At 36.6% G+C, this 25,225-nt stretch overlaps 1 protein-coding gene across 3 annotated transcripts; it reads left to right on the top strand.

Moving 5' to 3' along the window:
• The first annotated feature begins 329 nt into the window (after positions 1-329).
• Positions 330-25,134, top strand: LOC149826662 (pto-interacting protein 1-like). 3 transcript variants are annotated; one of them, XM_090018929.1, is made up of 8 exons: positions 330-368; positions 1,817-1,963; positions 3,222-3,472; positions 3,562-3,688; positions 21,812-22,085; positions 24,287-24,419; positions 24,528-24,614; positions 24,843-25,134. In XM_090018929.1, the coding sequence occupies exons 2-8, from the start codon at positions 1,870-1,872 to the stop codon at positions 24,972-24,974; spliced, it is 1,098 nt and encodes a 365-aa protein (XP_089875055.1). In that variant the 5' UTR covers positions 330-368; positions 1,817-1,869; the 3' UTR covers positions 24,975-25,134. The 3 variants fall into 3 exon arrangements, with proteins under 3 accessions (XP_089875055.1, XP_089875057.1, XP_089875056.1); XM_090018931.1 differs by having other exon boundaries at positions 332-368; positions 1,832-1,963; XM_090018930.1 differs by lacking the exon at positions 330-368 and adding an exon at positions 416-513.
• Positions 25,135-25,225: the final 91 nt, after the last annotated feature.

The following is a 25,225-nucleotide window of genomic DNA, read 5'->3' as shown; positions in this document are numbered from 1 at the left end:
GGGGTGGGGCCCCGTTTCCCCCGGGTCCACTCCCATCCTCGCTGATGTGAAACAGAATTTGTGTATCTGATGAGACGAGAACCTTTTGTCTTCAAAGATAACTTGATTGCGTGCCGTTACTCTATATCTTGTCTGTTTTATTTACTCGGGGGTAAATTGAGAGGCTGAAGTGTATTTGAAAAAAAAAAAAAAATTGTCTGATATATAGATTAACAGTAAGAGTGTGGCGGTCATTTGAAAATTAACATTCTTTTTCTTTTTGTTTTTTCTTCCTTTCCATCTCACTAGTTCCTTATACTTCAATCTCTCTCTCTCTCTCATACGGATCGCACTCGTCACAGGCGTCCTTCGTCATATCTCCTCTCGAAGTAAGACTCTCTCTCTCTCTCTCTCTCTCTCTCTCTCTCTCTGTAGTGAACAAGACTCGTAGTTTCTGTGCCTTAGAGTAGTTTCTGCTGGGAAGACTACGAAATCTTCGGGCGTTATTCTTCTTGTTCTTCTCACTATCAGCAGGTCAGACTACGAAAGCTTCACTTTTTTTTGCTCTTTTTTTACATTTTATACTGTCACGACACGAAGATCGATCTTCGTGTTTCTGCCCGCTGCTTCTGTTTTCTCACGAATGATCGTTTCTCGCCACAATTTCGATCGGTTTCGGTTGGTTCCCTTGCGTTTCCTCCGGGGAAATCTTCGGTTTTCTTTTTTCGCTATGTTTCGCCGTTTGATTTTTACGTTTTTTGTCGATTTTCTGGTCGATTTTTAAATTTTCTCTTCGTATGAGTGATATTTCCGTGTCTGCGGCTCAAAATTTTGCTTTTTTCCTCTTGTTTTTGGGTTTATGCTCGGCTTGAAGGTAGGTCAATGGATAAAATTTCGTTTTTTGTCATTTTCTCCCGTAATTTACGGCCTTAATTGCTATTGTGAACTCCTATATCGATTCTTTGTTCAACCGACGAATATCTGGGGTTAAAAGGTTAGGATCGGGGAATTTTTCCGTCATTTTCCTGTTGATATAGTGGAAACCCGCACGTGTGGAAGTGTCCTGATAGAGCTGGAATACTGGTTCAGTTGCAGTAATTTACATTATGGTTTTCTTTTAATAAGTTTTTTTATCATATTCTAAACCGGACTTTGTATTGAGCTTGTAACTGGGGTGATGTTATCCTTCCTCTTGATCATCTTTTTTCCGTTCATGTTATCTGAGTAATTTTTTTAATCCTCTTAATTGATCTTTCGAGCTGTTCATTCTGCAAAGTTTTGGTTGGGTCCTGCGATATGAATAAATCATGTTCCCTCTTCCTTCTTGTTGTGTAAATCGCAGAGACAGTCTTTGGTTTTCAGTTGTTCGGAATTTCGAGCGTTTTAGTTTGACTGGATCAGTTAATTTCTGTGGTTGCGTTTCGTCTGATCTTTTTGGCATCCTTTTACTTTCATTTGTTGTGTTTTTTTTTCCTTGAAGGATGAGTAAACAGAATTTATATATTTGTAAATTGTCACAGGTTTGGAATTTAATTCTTCGTTTACTTTTTCTTTTTCTTTTTTTAATTTCTGGCAACATATTAATTTTCTTTCGTTCATTTAAAGCTAGTTGCTCTAGTTTACTTTGATTTCTAGCATGCGGTTTTGGAAACGCCTGTTTAGTATTTAATTCGTCGTTTACTTTATTGTTTTTTAATCATTCTCAACATATGTTTTTTTTTTTTTTTTTTAAATTCGTGCTCTGGTTTACTTTTGAATTCTAGCATTGGATTTTGGAAACCACTCTCTTGTTTGTGATTGAGGCCCTTCTAAGTAATCATCTGACTTCATGCTTTAGAGCTGTTGGCATCAGGAAAAAAGGAAAGAAACTGATTCTTTTGCAACATAAGAATGGGCTGTTTTAGCTGCTGTGAAGATGATCCTGTCATGAAGACAACTGATAGCGGAAACCCGTTTGCTGCAAACAATATGGGTGGTAATCAGCGTAAGTTGTATCTTTTACCAATAAGAATGAATGTGCTATATTTTTGCAGATGAGCAGTGCTTCTTAATAATTTCCTTTTCATGCTTCGTTTGGAAGCCCCACTTTTCCCTTTTATTGTCTGTACATTATTTTGTTTGGCAGTTAGTTTTCCTTTAGGAATTTGTTTCTACGCATGGACGCTAGTGGTGCAATTTGCCAATTTACTTCAACAGAACTTGCCTGTCATACAAAACATGACCCTTTACGTCAAACATACAATTTATATGGTTCTATCTGGTCCGTTCTCTTGCATTGCTGTACTGTAAATCTAGGTTTATGCTTATCATGTTAGAATTGTCTGTCTGAATATAGTTCTGCTAGGTTATAACCTGTCGCCCAAAAGGTACTTTTCAGCACCCAAGCAACAGGTTTAGTCGGCCTTAGTTATGGGTCTTTGTTCTGTATACGTACCCATCAGATGCCAAAGGATTCCGTAATGTAAAATCTCTTCTGCTCCAATATGTTGTCATGGTTGTTGGATTGCAATTGCCTGCCTCCTCCCTTGGTTGGCTAGACTGTGGCACAATCAAAGTGTTCCACTATGTTAAGGTTTGAATAGGGAACATAAGGTCTGTACACTATCAATGGAGGTAAATGCTCATGATGGAATAACATAAGCGTTTGGTGCTGGTCCATGAATCTCTCAGTCACTAGATTGATGTACTTAAAAAGAGTTGCTAGCCTTTGATTACAGCTATAAGAGAAGGCAGGATTTCTGCAGAATAAACTTCTCAGACAGATCTTTCTAAAATATCTGGGAACTCCTTTATTGTAGGGAATAGTTCTGTGCCCCACGGAACACTTTCTTCCCTCTTCTTCATTCGAGCTTGCTTTACACTGTCTGGAATTTCTGGCCTTCTAGGAAACATCATATACACCTGTTAAATCTATTTTCATATCAAACACCCTATGTTAAATGCTCAGTTTGGCAACCTGTGATTACTATTGATCTCACACATCTAGTGGCTATGTTTTTTGAAGATATTTGATGTCAGCCTTTGAATGAGTATGCACTAATCTTAGAAATTTTGCCATCTTTAGGTTAGTAGAAATTTTGTTTTTGTAATCTCAAAAATATGTCTGTTTCTATTGCTAAATATTCTTGCTTAACCATTCTATACTTTTCTTTGGAGGTTTTTTTGTTTTGAACTTTGAATAGTGCTATCATTTACATGTTATGTCTTTTATTGGGGAACTAATTATATAGAAAATTCTGCAGGGAATGATGGAGCTTACCGTCCTACAGAAGCAACTCCTAAGGGTGCACAGACTTTGAAGGTTCAACCCATCTTAGTCACTGCAATTTCAGTGGATGAATTGAAGGAGTTAACCGACAACTTTGGTGCTAAGGCCCTAATTGGGGAGGGTTCATATGGCCGAGTATTTTATGGTGTCCTAAAAAGTGGTCAAGCTACAGCTATCAAAAAGTTAGATGCCAGTAAGCAGCCAGACCAAGAATTCCTTGCTCAGGTCAGTTTTCTTGCATTTACTGGATAGTTGAATTGGGAAATAATGTTGATGTGGCTGTTTTATATTAAATTTCTGGAACCTCTTGGCAGGTCTCAATGGTTTCAAGGCTCAAGCATGAAAATTTTGTGGAGATGGTCGGCTATTGTGTTGATGGAAGCCTTCGTGTTCTTGCATATGAGTTTGCAACCATGGGCTCTCTTCATGATATCCTTCATGGTACTGGATGTTGCGGTCTTGGGTTGATATCAATAATGACTGATGCTGAATGATTTGTTCTCATAGCCTGTTTGTTTTTCTAAAGTAAAATAATAACCAAGACTGTAAGACATTTGTTAATGATCCTAGCATATCAGTCCCCATTGAATTAAATCATAAGTTTCATAACACCTGTTCTGTTCAGTGTATGGATGTTTGTATAACACTTAGTTTTCTTGTACCAGAAACATGATATGAATTTAACAGCTTTGAATTTTAGCACTCCTGACTTTTTCCCCATTTATTTAATATTCCAAGTAAATTTCAGTTTCTCATGTAGATTTTGCTCATCAATTAGAAGCCAACATCCCTCAAGCTTTCTGTCTGAACTGCAGAAGGTATGCTAGTTAATGTGTTTATAGTTTAATCAAATTTTCAATTTGTCGATCTGATAATTTCTGAATAGATGACTGTATCAGTGTAGTAACAAAATCATGAAGGGCCCTATTAGGGAAACTATGATCTTGGGGTGGCTCATGCTACATGAAACAATAAGTGCCTCAAACGATTCTGCTAGTGGCATTCATTGATGATTTGGTGTTGATTATCATTAAAGTTCCATTTTATCACAAGTGAATACAGTTGACTGAAGCAAACACAATTTGATAATGGGTTTGGTTTATTGCCCCTTAATGTAATGATGTTACAACTTGATTTACTTCTTTCTTCCTCACTTAAAATAGTAGAATGATCATTAGTTTGGGAGCATTTTATGTCATGAAACACTAATGAGAAAAGATAATGTCACTAAGTGATTAAGAGATGTACAAGCATACAAGCAATGGGCCACTAATGGGAAAGAACACAATAAGCCACAACAATGGACAAACACAAAAATGAGAGAAAGAAAGCTATAAAATATGAAAACTTTTATTAAGAAAAGCTTAAACAAGCTTAAGAATTACATGGGGCAACGCCCCTTATTTATACACAAAAGGGACCCAAGGAGGGACTCTCATAGAGTCATTGGAGCCCCTCCAACGTCTCTATGTTGTACCCCTCCTATTAGGATAAAAGGAAAAAGAAAAAAAGAAAAAAGAAAAAAGAAAAAAGAAAAAAGAAAAAGAAGAAAAGTGTATCCCTAATGGATATGCATGTTACATGTGAAAAGACTATTTTACCCCTAGTGGGTATTACAATATATATATATATATATATATATATATATATATATATATATATATATATATATATATATATATATATATATATATATGTGTGTGTGTGTGTGTGTGTGTGTGTGTGTGTGTCTATATATATATGTGTGTGTGTAATAACAATATATTTTAACACCCCCCTCAAACACACGGTGAGATCACCGAGAGTTTGCTAAGGAGAAAGTAGAAACAAAGCGATGGCAATGCTTTGGTAAAGAAATCCGCTAGCTGATACTCTGAAGTGACATATGGTAGTTGAATGGTACCCCGCAAGAATTCATCGCGAACATAGTGGCAAACCATCTCTATATGCTTTGTTCGTTCATGGAAGGTGTGGTTGCTAGCAATGTAAATAGCACTCTTGTTGTCGCAGCACAGTTTCGAAGGAGTAGAGAAAGAGACACCCATATCTTTGAGCAAACTTCTCAACCAGACAAGTTCAGTGGTAGTGGTGGCCATCTCTCGGTGCTCAGCCTCTGTGGAAGAAAGTAACACTTTATGTTGTTTCTTACATCTCTAAGAGATTAATGATTCTCCAAGAAAAACACATTAACCTGTTGTAGAAATACGATCATTGGGGTTAACCCCCCCAATCAGAGTCCGTATAAGCAATTAAATTAGGAGATGAAGAGAAAGATAAGAATAGCCATTTTGTTATGGTTTTCTTTAAATATCTGATAATTCTCATGATAGCCGCAATGTAAATCGAAGTAGGAGCAGTCTAGAATTGGCTTGCACTGTGAACAACATGAGTAATGTCTGGCCTGGTAATAGACAAATATGTGAGTGATCCAATCAACTGACGATAAGGAGTGAGATCTTCTAATGGAGTTCCATCATTGGCTCTTATCTTGGTGTTGATTACTTCGGGAGTTTCCACTTTCTTTTCGTTAGTTAATCCAGACCGAGCAATAATGTCTGATGCAAGCTTCATCTGAGATAGAACATACCCCCGAGGGGAATATGCAACTTCGATCCCTAAAAAGTACCTTAAAAACCCAAGGTCAGACATATCAAAATGATTTTTGAGAATATTTTTAATAAGCTTAATTCCTAATCATGTCATCAACATATAACAAAAGGATAGTTATGTGATCTTCTGCAGACTTAACAAGTAAAGCAATGTCAGTATAACAAGAAATAAAACCATTAGTAAGAACAACCGTACTAAAAAGATCATACCAAGCTTTTAGAGCTTGTTTGAGACCATAAAGGGCTTTGTTAAGTTTGAGAATTTTTCCTTTACCAATCTCAAGACTCGACGGAGGATCTATAAATGCTTCTTCACAAAGATTTTTATTTAAAAATGCATTTTTAACATCGAGTTGATAGATAGGCCATTGTTTAATAGATGCTAAAGCTATCATGGTTCTTACACTAGTCATCTTGGCAACTGGGGCAAAGGTTTCCTCATAATCGATTCTATATTCTTTAGCGTATACTTTAGCTACTAATCTAGCTTTGTATCTTTCTAATGTCCCATCGCTCTTGGTTTTGACCTTATAAACCCATCTACATCCAATAGTTTTTTTATTTAATGGTTGATTTACAATGGTCCAAGTATTGACTTTGTTAAGGGCTTCTAGTTTAAGTCTCATCGCATCAAGCCAATGTGGATATTGCTTAGCCTCTTTAAAATTGGAAGGCTCATGATTGGAATGTATCATCATTAGACAAGTTCTATAATTTGGAGAAAAGAAATCATATGACATGAATTTTTGTCGAGGTCTACTACTCCTATAAGATCTTTTAGGTTGGGTTTCTTTAACTTGATCTTCTAAGGAGGTGTTTTGAGAGTATATATCGAAAGCACTTTGAGGTTCATTTCCCTCACGCCGAGTATACACATGTATATCATTAAAATTCTCATTGTGAGAATCATCAATTTGATGTGACAAATCAACAATTTGATGTGAATTGTCATCACAAGTATGATCACAAATTAAATCACTTTTAGACTCATTTCTAGGTAATAAGTCAAATTGAAAAGAGTAGTCAATCTCTTCTTTAGATTTTTGAATTTCAAAACCATTTTGTTCTTCAAGAAAGGTCACATTTCTTGAGACATAAAGTTTGTTGTTTTTTATATCATAACATCTATAACCTTTTTTATTTTCACCATAGCCAATAAAAACACTTTCAAGAGCTTTTGGTGATAGTTTATCTTGTCCTTTAAAAAGAACAAAGCACTTACAACCAAAAACTCTCAATCTTTTAAAATCCAGTGATATTTTGAACAATTTCTCAAAAGGAGACATTTTTTAAAGAAGAGGAAGGCATTAAATTTATGAGATAAGTGGCGGTAAGAGTGGCTTCGGCCCAAAAGTTCTTTGAACATTTTTAGAAACAAGAAGAGTCCTTGTTGTTTCAATGAGATGCATATGTTTCCTCTCAGCAAGATCATTTTGTTGGGGAGTTTTTGGACAAGATCTTTGATGTATAATGTCGTTTAGTTTAAGATAGTTTTGAAATTCTTTTGACACGTATTCTCCTCCGGAATTGGATCTAAAAATGGCTATGTTGTTTTGAAATTGATTTTGAACGAGAACATGAAATTCTTTAAAATTAGAAAATACATCGGATTTGTTTTTGATAAAATAAACCTATGTGTATCTAGTAAAATCATCAATAAAGACAACATAATAGGAATAACCTCCTTTAAACATAACGGGTGTCGATCCCCATACATCCGAATGCACTAGTTCAAATGATCTTTTGAAAATAAAATTGCTATGTTGATACGGAAGCGAATGCATTTTTTCGAAGATACAATCATTGCAAGTAAATGTTTTTTCATTACAATTTTTTTTTAAAAATGAAAAAAGATACAACTTAGAAATACTAAGGTGACCAAGCCTTTTATGCCAAGTCTCAAGATCTTTAGATTGAACAAGATTACAAAAAGATTTGGATGACAAAGACAAAAAATTCATGTAATATAGGTCTTCTCTTCTATGGCCTTGCCCAATCCGCTTCTCGGACCAGAGATCCTGCACATAGCAATTGGTTGGTGAAAAATAGACATTAAATCCAAAATCGGTGATTTGAGAGACCGAAAAAAGAATTAAATTAAGTTTTGGAATGATTCTAATTTTTGGAATATGAAATTCTTTGTTTTAGCCATAAACTTTTTCGATGTTTCTCATTCCTTCAACATTTAATGATGTTCCATCGGCCGTGGAAACGAAGTATTTAAAAGAATTGAGATTTGGTTTTGATAAAAGAGATGCATTCAGAGTCATGTGGAAAGAGGTACCCGAATCAAGAATTCAAGAAGACATACCGGGAATTGATGAGATTGCGGCACCGGAGGTGGAAGGTGTGAAAGAGTTGATCCTCATGAATTGTTGGAGAGTTTCGGTAAGTTGTGCAATGGAGTCCTTTATATCTCCATTTCTTTTTCATTCTTCACTTGAATTGCTTGGACACTCTCCAACAGAAACCACATTTCTTTTGAGTTTAGGACAATCCAGTGGAAAATGACCCGGTTCATTACAATGGTGACAAATAATTTTTCTTTCTCCACCATTGTTATTTTTCCAAAAATGAGGAGGTTTATATGTCCTCATATTATTTCCCAGTCTAGATACCGCATGGACCTCATCGATATTTTTTTTAAGAGCCAAGCGAGTTTCTTCTTGGCATAAATCAACTAAAATTTTATTAAGAGGGGTAGAGGCCCTATGAAGAATGGACCCTTTTAGTTGTTCAAATTCGGGACGAAGCCCATGAATAAATTGAAATAACCTCTCTCTCTCTCTCCATTTTTCCTTGCTTCATAGCAATAACACTTCTCATTGTGGTTCGAGAAGAGCAAGTTCATTCCATAATGATGATAGAGCACTATAGTAGTCTCTGATGCTCATGTTCCCTTGCTTGGTTTCTATTATTTTTTCTTGCAAAAAGAAATGTCTAGTAAGGCATTTTTTAGTGTACATACCTTTCATAAAGAACCAAACTTCATTTGCTTTTTTGAATTTGGCAAGATTGGCGCATATTTTGAGCTCCGCATTATTCATAAACCATACCAAAATACCATGTCAATATTTTGGCATGCTCACTTTCCCAATTTTTAATTTTAGATTGGTACTCTTGAATAGCTTTAGCCTTTTCTTCTTCATTAAATTTTTTTTCTTCATTTCCCTCCTTTTTTTTAAGTTTCAATTGCGGTTTTGAAATGGTTCCACATATATATCCCCAAAATTTTTTACCTTTAAGGTTGTTTTCCATGGCAGCCGCCCACGTTCTATAATTTGTTCCATTCAATTTGAATGAAAGATTGATCTTTGTGTTGTCGGCCATCTTGGAAGAATTTGATGAACAAAAGAATGACACTTAAAAATTTACTCAAACGTAAGTAAGAGTATTCCAATGATGCTTTCACAATCAAGGCTCTCGTACCGTGTCATGAAACATTAATGAGAAAAGATAATGTCACTAAGTGACTAAGAGATGCACAAGCATACAAGCAATGGGCCACTAATGGGCAAAAATACAATAAGCCATAAAGTGACAATGGACAAACACAAAAATGAGAAAAAGAGAGCTACAAAATATAAATTTTTTTATTAAGAAAAGCTTAAACAAGCTTAAGAATTACATGGGGCAAAGCCCCTTATTTATACACAAAAGGGACCCAAGGAGGGGCTCCCATAGAGTCGCTGGAGCCCCTCCAACGGTCATATTTATGACCGTTGGAGAGGTCCAACGTCTCTATGGTGGACCCCTCCTATTAGGATAAAAGGAAAAAGGAAAAAGAAAAAGAAAAAGAAGAAAAAGAAAAAGAAAAAGAAGAAAAGCATATCCCTAATGGATATGCGTGTTACATGTGAAAAGACTATTTTACCCCTAGTGGGTATTATATATATATATATATATATATATATATATATATATATATATATATATATATATATATATATATATATATATATATATGTGTGTGTGTGTGTGTGTGTGTGTGTGTCTGTGTGTGTGTGTTTCTCTCTCTATATATATATGTATATATATATATATGTAATAGCAATATATTTTTACATTTTAATCATTAATCTTGAACATAGTCTAATTTTGGAGTTCTAAATTTAGAATTTAATTCTGTGTCACTTCATGTAAATGTTGTAGACCTAAATTTTATGGACAAGTGGCTGAATGTGTCAAAGTTGACAATTACTACAGGAGTTGGATGCTCATTGGTATCAGATAGCAATGTCCTTTTCACATTCCATGAGAGTGTAACACTTAAGCAATGAATGAAATATTACAATGTCCTTGCCAAGTGGTCATCTTGGAGTCATCATAGGTACATAGTTCAGGTGGAGAATCTGGAGATGTAGATAAGCAGTACCTATCCTAGAAAAAGTCCATATGTCAGTGATTGTCAAATAAGTGTTTTGCTAATGTAATTGTCTAAGGAAAAGATTTCACGAGGAAATATGTTAATGTTGTGAATGTGCTTTGCATTTAAATGAGGAATTTCTATAGCCATATTTTGTGGAAGGTGGGAATTCAGTGGCCTTGCTTGTTGTGGGTTACCCAAATTTTCATCCATGGGGTTGCCATGTTTTAAATAAACTATGCTAATAAAAAGAAATGGAGAGATAAGAAAAGAGAAAAGAAAAACTTTTGCATCCCTTGGTTTTTATTTTCTTTTCTTTTCTTCAAAAAGGGTGAACCTTTTATTAATTCAGAATTTTCTGAAAAGTCACAGAACTGTGCTAATAAAAAGAAATGGATATATAAGAAAAGAGGAAAAGAAAAAAGAAGTGGAGTCACCACTCAATGCCTAGTTTAGCTTGCTTGTTCCGATCTAACTGTGATTCATATTTGGCCAAATAATGCTTGCCCAAGATTAGATACCAGTTTGGATAAACGCTTGAAATGCCAAGTCATTCACTTCCTCTCCCTTGATATGTGATCATAGTGATGAATGGAATGCTTGGCTTACTCTAAAATTTTACATTTTTTCCATATCTAAAATTCTCATTTGCCATTTTGTAATTGTCCTTTCATTTTATATAGTTGACATGCTTTGTAGCTCTGATTTCTTAGTAATAAATGGTCAAGGATATATTGTTGCCTACTTAGTTCATATTTAATTTACTTTGTAAACTGTAGCGTAGCTGCGACATGTGCACACACACACACAGAACCATCTTTTACAAAATTCTACTGTTGTATCCACTGTGTATGCCATGCCCTCTACCTGCAGTAATGCCCATGTGACATAGGTGGGAACAAAGGTATAAAGTGTGCAATCTTGGATATGTCCAAGGTAAATGAGAGACATTCAGAATTCCTTTTCATGAACTTGTGACGGAAGCAGAATTATCTGGTGAAGCGGAAGGTCATTATCAATCCAAAAAATGTCGATGAATACGAAAGAATTATGAGCATGAAAAGTGAAAACATGAGCACATGGCTGGTTAAGAACATTGGGATCATGCATATTGGACAAGCGTTGAGCTCCATCTTGGACAACATTTAAACAAGCAGCACATTCATGAAGAATTTACATACTAGCATCAATTTCCATGTTACAAAGTATCAATCATCTATCAAATAAAGTGGTTATCATAGTGGTGAGAATGAGATGCAAGCACCAGAAATAATGCGGAAGGCATTCATATTGGAGTCAAGAACAAGTATACAATAAATAAGCATCTTGTTCTTTTTATAATCTCATTCTATAATGATGTTTGAAATTATAGAGCCACTGATCAGGGGTTTAACATCGTATGACCAATGTCCCCTTTCTGAGGCTGCTTTGTTAGGTTTACATTTTGAGTGGAGATCGCACTACAAGTGTGGGAAAAGCTGGTACAAGGTTATGAACAAGAAAGCAATCTATGGACGCGTTTTTTTCTTATGCAAAAGTAAAGTATTTAAGATGGCTGTACACAAGAAATGTGTTTGAAATGCATCACTGCAGAATAACGAATGGGATTGCAGCAGTTGTCTCAGCATTCGATAATGAAGATAAGTACTGTGGGATTGCCACATGGTGTATTTCTATGCCATGACTACCATAAAGTAATCACTCCAAAACACTAAAATATAATCTGGTATTCGTCAATCAGTCGCATTTAAATGACAGTGGATAATGCTTCAGCCTGAAAAGCATCATTGGCATGCATGAAAGAAAGGAGGTTTTACTTGGTGGATTCTTGAATAAATGGCCTTATTTTTGCTAGGTCTATTTTTCTAAGTGTAGGATGACAATTTTGGCTGCGTATTTTGAGCAAATTATGTTCCCTAATGCTTGGACAGTAGGATATTTGGTTTTCCTGAATTGGTTGGACAAATAAAAAGGCAGAGCAGTTGCACTTCCATGATACAAGTTTGTGCATAACATATGTTCATTGATAAACTAAAAGTAAAGAATGTAAGGTGAGGGAATTGTTAAAATACATGTAATTCATATATATATATTTATATATATATATATATATTGTCTTTTAGTCATTTCACAAGTACCCGATAGGGGTACTTGTTATTTTTCATTTATTTTTGTAATTCTTTTCTTTTCATTTTTTTGTTTTTTATTTTTTGTTTTTTGCTCACATAAAAGGGGCCCCACCATGGAGTCGATGGGGGCCCCAACGGTCACATTTGTGACCGTTGGGGGCTCCCAACGACTCCATGGGGAGCCCCTAGGTGGCTCTTCTTTTAAGGCCTTAAGGCCACCCTCCTCTCCTTCTTTTGTGTATATATAGGGGTGAACCCCTCTTGTATTTTTCACTCTTGAGAGCTCTCTCTCTTTTTCAATAAGCGACATTTATATTTTTATGTTGTGTTGTCTCTTGTGGGTTTGAGTGTTACCTCTTTTGTTTGTTCATTAGTGGGTATTGTAAGTGCTTATCGCACTCTTTGTTTTTCCGCATATTTCATTACATGGTATCAAAGCCTTGTGTATGCTCTTCTTCTTAATATAGCTAGTTGAGTAGCTATATTAATGTTTTTTTTATCTCTCTTCGTTTGTCCTCTTGTGAGTGATTAAATGGAAGGGGAACAAAAGATTGATCTCTCCTTCAAGCTCAATGGCTCCAACTACATGATGTGGGCCGCCGCCATGGAGAACAACCTTAAAGGAAAAAAACTTTGGGGATACGTTATAGGCACCATTCCGGAACCACAACTCCAACTCACTAAGATGGATGGTGATCAAGTGAAAGCTCTTGAAGGAAATGCACGCATGAAGGCCATTGAAGATCACCAATCTAAAGTGGAAGATTGGGAAAGTAAGCATGTGAAGATTCTTGCTTGGTTCATGAACAATGTGGAGATCAAGATTTGCGCCAACATTGCTAAGTTTCGGATGGCTAATGAAGCATGGTTCTTTATGAAATATATGTTTACTCAAAAAGACCTTGCTCGTCAATTCTTTCTTCAAGAAAAAATCCGGACTATCAAGCAAGGAGAAATGAGTATAAGGGATTACTATAGCACTTTTGGACCCTTATGGGATGAACTATCTTTACTAGAACCAAAGTGGGTTTCTAGTGTGGATGTGGAACTAAGAAGAGAACAAATGGAAAAAGAACACTTTTTTCAATTTCTACATGGGCTTAGGCCCGAATATGAACAAGTTAGATCTTCCCTTCTTCATAGATCTAAGTCTCTTCCCTTGGAAGATGCCATAGCCGAAATATGCCAAGAAGAAACTCGTTTTGGCATGATTAAAGGAGGAGATGATGTTTTGGCCGTATCTAAACCCGGCAACCATGTAAAAGCCTATAAGCCTCCACACTTTAGAAGGCAAAATAATTATAATGGCAACTATAGAAAAGCCATTTGCCATCATTGCCAAGAACCGGGTCACATAAGACCTAATTGCCCTAAGTTGAATGAAGCACCTAAAAACAAGGTTGCCACCGTTGAAGAAGCTACTCAAAAGGAGGAAACTATCAAAGGGAAGGAGTTTTTTTCTCTTGCTCAACTATCAGAAGCACTACAAACTCTACTCAAGATTCCATCTACCTCGGGTGCCGCCATAGCTTCTTCCTCTCCTCCAGGTATGTCTTCTTGGATCCTTGATTCTGGAGCTTCATTTCATATGACCCCTCTTGAAAATGAGCTTTCTGATTTGTGTAATAACTCTAAAAACTCCTATGTTTCAACTGCTGATGGTACATCTTTACAAGTAAAAAGTTTTGGAACCTTAAATTTTTCTAAAGATTTTTTTGTGCCAAACGTGAGAGTGGTACCTCAACTTAATTTAAATCTCCTCTCTGTTGCTCAAATATGTGATCATGGATGTGAAATCTCCTTCTCAACTACGGATTGCTCTATACAGGATCTCTGGTTCGGGAAGCAGATTGGGCAAGGCCATAGGAGGGGAGATCTCTATTACATGAACAACTTGAAACTTCCCACTAACTCTTTTTGTAACCATGTCCAAGATAAAAATATTGAAATTTGGCATCAAAGACTTGGACATCCAAGTTTCTAAAAAATGTACTCCTTTCCATTTGGAAAGAAATTTTGTAATGAGAAACATTTTGTTTGCAAGAGTTGTATTTTTGGCAAAATGAAATCTACCCCTTTTTCAAATTGAACCTTTGTGTCCAAAAGACCTTTTGCGTTAGTCCATTCGGACGTTTGGGGTCCTTCCCCAGTCATGTCTAAAGGAGGATACTCCTATTACGTCACTTTCATTGATGACTACACTAGATATGTGTGGATCTACTTTCTCAATTTAAAATCCGAAGTCTTTGACTTCTTCAAGAAATTTCATATGATAGTCAAAAATCAATTTTCAAGTAATATCTCTACTCTTAGATCCGATTCAGGTGGAGAATATCTATCAAATGTATTTCAAAAGTATTTAGAAATAAATAGAATTTGTCATCAAAGATCGTGTCCTAGGACTCCTCAACAAAATAGTTTAGCCGAAAGAAAGCATAGACACATCATGGAAACCACTAGGACTCTCCTCATTTCTAAGAAAATTCCAAAGAGTTTTTGGGCCGAAGCCGCCTTAACCTCAACATACTTGATAAATAGAATGATATCTTCATCCTTACAAAATACATCTCCATATGAAAAACTATTTGAAAGAACACCCGATTTCAATAGATTAAGAATTTTTGGGTGTAAATGTTTTGTCCTTACACATAAAAGAGACAAATTATCTCCTAAAGCTATTGAATGTGTTTTCTTAGGATATGGAGAAAATCAAAAGGGTTTTAGATGTTTTGACTTGAAAAATAACAAACTCTATGTATCCAAAGATGTAACCTTTTTGGAAAATGAAAATGGTTTTATGAAAACTAAAGATATTGACGAAAGTGAATATGCTTTCTTATTTGATCTTCTCTCCCAAGAAGATGAGACTCCTCAAGAAGAGGAAATCTCTAATGAGTCGTTGAATGACCTAGAGGATATTCCTCTTGACAATGTTGAAGATGAAAGTGATAGACCAATCCAAACCTATGTTAGGCGTGGTCAACAAGCTCAAATGAGCGCCTTAGAAAAATACTCTCAAGGGTCCAACATAGAAGAAACTTCCTTAAGGAGATCCGGCCGAATCTCCAATCCTCCTAATAGGTTCGTCTCCTATGAGTCTCTAACCCCAAGGTATAGAGCGTGTCTAATTGCATTACACTCATTTCATGAACCTTCACATTATAATGAAGCCAAAAACATTCTCCAATGGGTTGAAGCCATGAACTTAGAACTTAGTGCCCTTGAAAAGGCAAAAACTTGGGAAATAACGTCATTACCCACTGGAAAGAAATCGATTGGATGTAGATGGGTCTTCAAAATTAAAACTAAAAGTAATGGTTCATTAGAACGCTATAAAGCCCGATTAGTATCAAAAGGATATGCTTAGGAATACGGTATAGATTATGAAGAAACTTTTGCACCCGTAGCTAGGATGATCAGTGTTAGGACTCTTATCGCCTTGGCGTCAGTCAAAAAATGGCCTATCTATCAACTAGATGTTAAGAATGCATTCCTAAATGGTGAATTAAATGAACAAGTTTACATGGATCCTCCACCAGGAGTGTGTATTGGTAAAGATAAAATTCTCAAACTTAAAAAGGCATTATATGGTTTGAAACAAGCCCCGAAGGCTTGGCATGATAGATTTAGTAATGTAATGATAAGTTTGAATTTTCGTTCATGTTATACTGACACTGCTTTGTTTGTGAAAAGTGCAGGGTCTTCAGTAGTTATTTTACTACTTTATGTTGATGATATGATCATCACTGGAAGTGATGAGCAAGGAATTAATGATATTAAGAAAGTTTTAAAAGAAAATTTTGACATGTCTGACCTTGGTTTCTTAAGATATTTTTTATGGATTGAAGTGGCGTACTCTCCTCGAGGGTACATTCTCTCTCAGATGAAACTTGCTGCTGACATTTGTTCCAAATCCGGTATCTCCGATGATAAGAAGGCAGAAACCCCTGAAGTCATCAATGCAAAATTAAGATTGGAAGATGGAACACCTCTCGAGGATCCTATTCCCTACCGGCAACTTGTTGGGTCTCTAACCTACTTATCCATCACTCGACCAGACATAGCTCATGTCGTCCTCAAAATGCACCTACAACCGTGCACATGAGTGTAGTCTTAAGGATCGTCAGATATATCAAAAACACCATAACTAAGGGAGTTTTTCTTTCCTCCTCCTCATCACTTGATTTAATTGCTTATATTGATGCTGATTGGGGAGGAAATCCCAATGACCGAGTCTCAACTACGGGATTTTGTGTTTTCTTAGGTGACTCTATGATCTCTTGGAGATGCAAGAAGCAACACAAAGTATCCTTGTCCTCAACGGAAGCGGAATATCGTGCTATGACCACTACAACCATGGAACTTGTATGGCTAAGGAGTCTCCTCAGTGATATGGGCATTATCATCTCTACTCCTTCGAAGATGTGTTGTGACAACAAAAGCTCAATTTATATTGCAAGCAATCACACCTTCCATGAGCGTACTAAGCATATTGAGATAGACTGCCATTACGTTCGTGATGAATACCTAAGAGGAACCATAGCACTTCCTTACGTCACATCTGAGTACCAGTTGGCGGACTTCTTCACTAAGGCCCTTGCTGCTCCTCGCTTTTTGTTTCTCCTTAACAAGCTTTCGGTTATATCCCCGTAAAGCTTGAGGGAGGGTGTTAAAATACATGTAATTCATATATATATATATATTTATTTATTTATATATATATATTTATATATATATGTATTGTCTAAAATACCCAATAGGGGTATTTTAGTCATTTCACAAGTACCCGATAGGGGTACTTGTTATTTTTCATTTATTTTGTAATTCTTTTCTTTTCATTTTTTTGTTTTTTATTTTTTGTTTTTTGCTCACATAAAAGGGGCCCCACCATGGAGTCGATGGGGGCCCCAACGGTCACATTTGTGACCGTTGGGGGCTCCCAACGACTCCATGGGGAGCCCCTAGGTGGCTCTTCTTTTAAGGCCTTAAGGCCACCCCCCTCTCCTTCTTTTGTGTATATATAGGGGTGAACCCCTCTTGTATTTTTCACTTTTGAGAGCTCTCTCTCTTTTTCAATAAGAGACATTTATATTTTTATGTTGTGTTGTCTCTTGTGGGTTTGAGTGTTACCTCTTTTGTTTGTTCATTAGTGGGTATTGTAAGTGCTTATCGCACTCTTTGTTTTTCTGCATATTTCATTACAGGAATATCCCTGAATGGCCATCTGAAAAGGGAAAGAACAATAAAGTTGATAAGAATGCTAAGTGTTAACATTTTGTCAGGCATGGATGAAAGTTTCCAACTTGCAACTACAAGGACTTAAAACAATATGTGCAAGGATATGGACATGTAACTGTGTTACATTGATGGTTTGTAGGTACAGAACATGGCACATGTTTAGAACAAACAAGAATTCATTATAACTAGGAAATAAGAATGTGACCTCTATGTGTGTGTTCATGCCAATGTTGTCAGTATCGGAGTATCGTATCGTACAATATCATACGATATATCGTAGTATCAGTGGGGGAACCGATACAATTTAAGTAGTAAATTGTATTCATTATGGTTATCGTACCGATATGATATGTGTATCCTATTGTATCGTATGATACACCTTGTATCGCACGAGTCGAGCTTGTTTTTTTTAACTTGCGCCAGAAAAGTGGTGACCTGCCATTTATGGGGTCCATTTTTTAGCCCCCAAGTATCATTTTAACCCTGTTTTATCATGCTCTCCCTCCCTAAACCCCTTTTCTAAGCCTACCCACCCTATTTTGAGATCAAATCCACTTTAAAATTTGGGGTTTTTGTTAGATCTGAGCCCTAAAAGTGTGTTTTGTCTTAAATCCCACTCATTTTCATCCTACCCCACCCTAGAAATTGAGGCTTTTGCTAGATCTGAGCCCTAGTGCCGTGATTTACCCTAAATCTGTCCATTTCCTTCATAAACACAATTTTGTGCCCTTCAACCCTCAAACTTGAATCCTAAAGGGTTTGATTCAACGTATTTGGAGCATGGCTACATCAAGAGACCCAACATGAGATCATTATACATCGATTTATGAAGGAAATAGGATGTTGAACCAATGCAACTATTGTAAGAGGCAGATTTATTAAGGCATTTCAAGGATGAAGCATCATTTGGTCGGCACAAGGAAAGATACAACAACATGCACTTTTTCGAATCTGCTAGATGTTGTGAAATGGTAGATACATGTCTTTTGAAGGAATCTCAAAGGTGGAGGCAGAAAAAACAATAGAAATCGGCAAAAATTGGGGACTACGATACGTCCCAACCTTGGGAATTGCCAAAAATACCACTTGAGGTGTATGGGGAAGCAACTGACAGTGTGACCGACTCTACTGAGGAGGAGTTGAAATTTTTACGGCAACAGAAGAGCAAGGGGGTAGAGGTGGGGACAGGTAGCAGTGGTACTAGATGTGCACCATCTCGTGGTGGACTTGGTGGTAGGTGGTATTTGTAGGGGAATAAAGAGAGGAGATAGGGGATTTACTAGTCTAGGACATGGGATTGATACCTATTTCCCACCTAGGATGACCCCTAGAGACCAACCATGTATACGTTCTGCTATGACCTTCAAGCAAATGATTCAGCAAACAGATCTAGCAGTTGGGCATTTTTTATGAGACTTGCACACCATTCAACACTGCAAACTCATATCATTTTCAAGCTATGATTGATGCAATAGCCAATATAGGAGCTGGTTACACGATACCCTTCTATCATGCTTTGAGGGGCAAGATTTTGAAGCAAGTTGTTGCAAAAGTGAAGCAGTGGTGTGGTGAGTTCAGAGAGTCTTGGAAACGAGTTGCACCATCGTGGCAGATGAGTGGACGGACAAGCGATAGTGAAATTTGGTAAATTTTTTGGTTTCTTGTCCTAAAGATGTTATATTTTTTAAATCCGTTGATATGTCTAATAGACAAAAGATGTTAGATGAGTTGTTTGTGATTAAAGATGTGGTGGAGGATGTTAAGCTTAAAAATGTGGTCCAGTTCATTACTGATAATGCAGTAAACTTTAAAGTTTCTGGATTAATGTTGCATGAGGAATATAAATGTTTTGTTTGCTTTCCATGTGCAACGCATTGCATTGATTTCATGCTTGAAGATATTAGTGAGATGGAGGTCATTTTTGGGTGCACTGATATGTGCAAAAAAGTAACAAATTTTTTTTATAATCATTCGGCTATCCTAAACTTCATGAGGAGGTTTACCAAGGGCGCCAAGTTGATACGCCTTGTATTGACAATAAATTAAAGCAATTGTTTGCTTCAGATGAGTGGTTTGCAATGAGGATTACGCAGAAACTTATTGGGGTTGAGATAGTGGAGATAGTCTTCTCCATGGAGTTTTGGAAGCGGTGCAGTTTGTTTTTTAGGATGACAATGTCACTCGTGAAAGTGTTGAGGAGAGTGGACAGTGACGAGACTCCAGCTATGCCTTGTATGATGATATGAACAGGGAAAAAGAACATATTAGAGAAAATTTCAACAAGAAAAAATATTATATACCAGTTTGGAAGGTGATTGATTAGGAGATGGACTCACCAGCTCCATCAAGACATTCTGTTGTGGCCTCCTCAATCCTGCCATCAAATTCTTCCCCACATTCTTATATGATGGGGAGGTACAAACTTGCATTCTGAACTCCATTGAGAAACTTAATAGAGATCATAGTGGCCGGAGACAAATTCATTTGGAGTTAACCAAGTGTGAACAAAACGAGGGAAACTTTTAATGAAGGAATGCCATCCAATTGCGTAGCCTATTCCGGTCTGGTATGCATTTGAAAATTTAATTATGTATTTTTGTGTTGCAAGGTTTTTCTCTCATGATATATTTTTCTTTTGTTGGTTTAAATCAATGGTGAAATATGCTTCTTCATTATCTAGGTTTGCACAACGTATATTGACTCAGGGATACGGTGCAAGTGGAAACGAGAGAAATTTTAGTTTTTTTTTAGCGCATCCACATAAGGAAAAAGAATAGATTGGAGCACTCTCGATTAAATGATCTTGTATTTGTCACCTACAACATGAGATTGAAGCAAAAGTAACATTAAAATATATGTTAGTGGATCCACTTTAATACAACTTGTATTCTAATTAATATCTGAATATTGCAGACAAATACAAAAAAAATGGAGAAGACGCTAGAGGAGAAACTACGATCTCATCAGTATTGAGTCTTGACAACCTCGATATATTAGATGATTGGGTAAAAGAAGTGCCTCATGTCTTGGATGATGATTAGGATTGGAGGCAACTGGAGGCTGAGATGGTGGCTCAGGTGGATGATGACAATGATTATGCCGGCCCAGAGATGAATGTGGATGAAGGAGGAGAAGAAAACTCTGAAGAAGAAGATTTATCATTTGAATATAGTTTTCGTTATGATTGATAGATTATGATGCTTTTTCTTTTATTTTGCTATGTAATATATAACTACTTTGATATCAAACATTCATGCTTGTGACTTTTGTTAAATGTTTGTTAGGAGTGTTGTCAGTATCATATCTAATGTTTTACTAGTGAATGTTTATGTGCATATATTCATGTTTTTTTCTATTGCGTTCTATATTTTTTTTTGGAGTTTTTTTCTATTTTTTGTAATTTTTCAGATTTTTGCGGTTTTTAATTCAAGATTTTCCCATATCGTACGATACGATACAGTATGATATACCCATATCTGAGACTCATGTGATACGGGTTCCGATACGCTATTTACAACATTGGTTCATGCACAAAATGCTAAAAATATTCCATGAAAATTGCCATCAGTTGTAGATAAAAGTTTCAATGCATTATGATCAACAAATCTAACTTAAAGTTGAATTGCATAGATGAAGAATTAGTTCACAGAAAGAAACATCTATTATGAATCAGGATGGATTTGGTTGTTGTGATATTGATCATGTTCAACACAGCTGTGACTCTATCCACCATGTGTGATAAAGTGTTCATTTACGTCAACACTAGACAGGAGAAAATAGGACCTGTGAGCACCAAATTGTGGATAATGTAAATACTGTTGCGGCGTTGCCATGATTTTTTTATTGTAGCCTTATAGTTAAAGTTGTGGAGATTGAAGAAGGAATTTGTATAAAAGATACAGTCCAGTTTACTTCCCTTACAGGTCTCCTTTCATTTCTGTTGATCCTACACAAGAAATGATCCATTCATGCCTTATCAGTTCTCCTTTGTAATATCCTATATGAGAAACTTTTCACTAGTAAAAGAATGTGCTTTTTTGTCTAGATATGATAACACAAATGCAAAGAATATTCCATGAACTTTTGATCTGTGTATCTTTACTTGAATGGCAGAAGCATCATGTTAGTCATTATATAGCATTCTGATTCCTTTCATTCATTGACATGAATGTGTTGGATATAGGACACGAATTTTGATATGTAATATGATTGCATGGTGTAGGACGTAAGGGTGTCAAAGGAGCTCAACCAGGTCCTGTTTTAAGTTGGGCCCAGCGAGTGAAAATTGCTGTAGGTTCTGCAAAAGGGCTTGAATATTTACACGAAAAAGCACAGCCTCACATTATCCATCGTGACATAAAATCCAGCAATGTTCTGTTATTTGATGATTATACGGCTAAGATAGCTGATTTTGACCTATCAAATCAATCACCTGATAATGCGGCAAGGCTTCATTCGACTCGTGTGTTGGGAACTTTTGGATATCATGCTCCGGAGTAAGTTCTTTTCTGATTAAGATTTCTGTATAAAATGTTAAACGAAATGTCCAGCATATTTGTGTTTGAGAAGTTATTTATGGTAATATATGATAGTCATATAATTCATTTCTTTATTAGGTAAATAGCTTACAGCTTCAAGTTTTTCATTATTAATGGTATGCAAACATCTATTCAGTTCTCTTCTAAAGAGTTTTTTTTTCCTCAACTGATCTAACATTTGGCTACATTTACTTTCATCAAATAAAAACCTTATTACAGGCTTTTAATTACTCTTAGTCATGCTACCCATGAAAATTGTATCCACATTCTGTTAATGATTCACTTATCTTCATATATATTTGATGCATTAGAAGTTTTTTTTTTTACCTTTACTCATGTTACCTATGAAACAATTTGATCAACAGAATTCAGAATTAGGAAGTGCAAATAGATGGTTTATGTATAACTGGGCTTTGGCTTAGAGGAGGCCAGAGTACAAATATTTCTGTAGAAGGGCCTTCACTTAATTCAACAATACTGCAAAGACAACAACAGCTGAAAAATGATACAAATAAGGAAACATTTGGTGCAGCCATAAGGCCTTTGAGAAACCAATTTGGTCTCATGGCTTTCTGCTGCCTGGAGGCTCTCTGTGGTGCTGCTTTTCCTGCATATATAGGGCAGACATGATTAATCATAAGGCTCTTAAATCATTTATTTTGTTGGATTAAAATAATATTTTTTTGTTAGGTGGATTAAAATAAGATTCAATTTGCTAATTTGTGCATTGTGTATAAGTGTCTTTATGTGTGCATCTTGCTTCTTGGATAGTGTAATGTAATCTTGATTGCCTTACACTGTCAGCTAGTGAGGGTCCTTGTCACATGGACCCTTAGCATGCATGTCCGATATCAGCACTACAAATCATTGATGACACTTCATGGTCAGTTGAACCTCTATCCTTGGCTGAGCCGGGCTGGCCTAGCTTCATCGACCCAGCCTATCCAAGTGGACAGGCTGCTTTGACCAGGCCATGGCCTGTTGATAGGCTACCCTGACCTGTTGTGCAGTCCTAGCTGCCAACATGTTGAAATGTGTGGAATTGAGTGAGCAGATAACTGGCAACATGAAGAGCATGTCCTTGTCCTTTGCAGCATGGTGTTGCTTACAACATTAGGCTCCTTCTACCTTGTCTGTCTATATTAAGTCCAAAGCAAGTCAGGAGAGTTGGGGCAAGAAATTCAGGAATTTTGTAATTGAGTGAAGTGACTTGGTATGTATTGCATCTTTTATGGACCTGAATAATGTGGCCGGTCTTGGCATTCAAGGAATGGTAACTTTGAATCAAGCTCTCATGAGCTGGTGGTGGCTGTTGGTTAAGATAAGCTGCTGATCTTCAATGGCCCTGAACAAACAGGAGTAATGGATCATGGACATGAAAGGTTGGTTGCAAATTCTTGATTTACTTGAAACAGGCTGCTGGAAATACATTATTTTATCTTGTACACCTTGAATCCGACAGGTGGGTAGAGCTTAGAAGGATGAAACATCACTTCTGATGGTAAAAGATGTAAGCAAGCTTTTTGCCATTAGCAATCTTAGGAAGGGACATGTTGCTTGCATATGAATCCTCTGTCACAAAGAGTATGAATCAGTTTCTTGCAATTTAGCCAGATGACAATGTACTTTTTGGGGGGGGGAAGCCCACCAACAATGTTCTGTGACCATATTAATGTATCAAAAATGGATACTGGTGATTCATCAGGTCCTCTGTAAAGTTTCTCTTGAATATGACTAGCCTTGCATGATTTGAGATATGATTCTTGATCTGCAGCCTTTTGGTCCTATTCATATGCCAAAATTATAGTAAATTTGATGTTTTATTCTACTAACCATTTCATTACATCAAAGTTTCAAAATGTTAAGACACCTTCATTCTAGTTGGTCTTGCTGTTGAACATGACCCCTGCTTGGGCTGGATGCAACAGTGGTTTAGTTTGAATTTGGTCTAAACATTGCATATCATTAAAAAAAAAAATCTTCACCTTTCTTTCCTTTTTTTTCCGTGCTAGAAGTGCTCTTGGTGGCAAATTGTATTTTTTTATTTTGCCAGCATATGATCTTCTATTTGTAGTTGGTTTGACTACAATATTTTTTACTCTTATCAATGTGTTGTTTCTTGGCCATATGACCGAGCTGAGCCTTGTTTGTTAATTCAGATATGCTATGACTGGGCAGCTGAGCTCAAAAAGTGATGTTTACAGCTTTGGTGTTGTCCTTCTGGAGCTCTTGACAGGTCGCAAGCCTGTTGATCACACACTCCCAAGGGGGCAACAGAGTCTCGTGACATGGGTAACAATCGTCTCTCAACCATGTGCATGAATGTTTGGTTGCTTGCTTTGTGCTGTATGTGCTTGCGTGTGTTTGCTTACTGTTGTATATTTGTTATATTCTCTTCAGGCAACACCGAGACTGAGTGAAGACAAGGTCAGACAATGTGTGGACCCTCGGCTGGAAGGGGACTACCCTCCTAAAGCAGTAGCAAAGGTTTTTCCCTTTTCTCTCATCTCTTGTAGGTTGATGCATATCATGAGTCCACACGTTGACCTCCCAATTAGCTTTTGTTCCCAAATCCCTTTACTATTTGTGTAAAGCATAAAAACTAAGTTGTGACCTAGTAGCCCTAGAATCGGTTGCTGCATTGAGTCGTAAATCTAACACTTTTTGGTATTTGAAATTAGTGCTCTAGTTAAGTATAATTTTTTATGCAATCAGATGGCTGCAGTAGCTGCTTTGTGTGTGCAATATGAAGCAGACTTTCGGCCAAACATGAGCATTGTTGTAAAGGCTCTTCAACCTCTGCTAAATGCACGTCCTGGGCCAACTGGTGAAGCTTCAAGCTTGTGAATTATCCCTCTACCTCCTGCCTGATGTCTGCTCCTGTCCAGCCAATATTAGCATTGAGTTTGTCGATGATTGGGTGATTGTAGATTAATGTATCATTCTGCAAACTCCATAATCTGCTCTTTTTTGTGAGAAAAAAATGGAAGACCCTTGTGAGTTTAAAGTTTGTCATTGTGCAAATTGAGACAGATTGTGCCATTGAGTGCGTTTGAAGACAGACTGAGAGGTATATGCATAGGGGGGGGGGGGGGGGG

The sequence above is a fragment of the Nuphar pumila genome, chromosome 10 (assembly GCF_984573655.1).
Source record: "Nuphar pumila chromosome 10, dmNupPumi1.hap1.1, whole genome shotgun sequence".
Classification (NCBI taxonomy): domain Eukaryota; kingdom Viridiplantae; phylum Streptophyta; class Magnoliopsida; order Nymphaeales; family Nymphaeaceae; genus Nuphar; species Nuphar pumila.
Note: the sequence above shows the minus strand (reverse complement) of the source record. Positions and strands in the feature narration are given on the sequence as shown.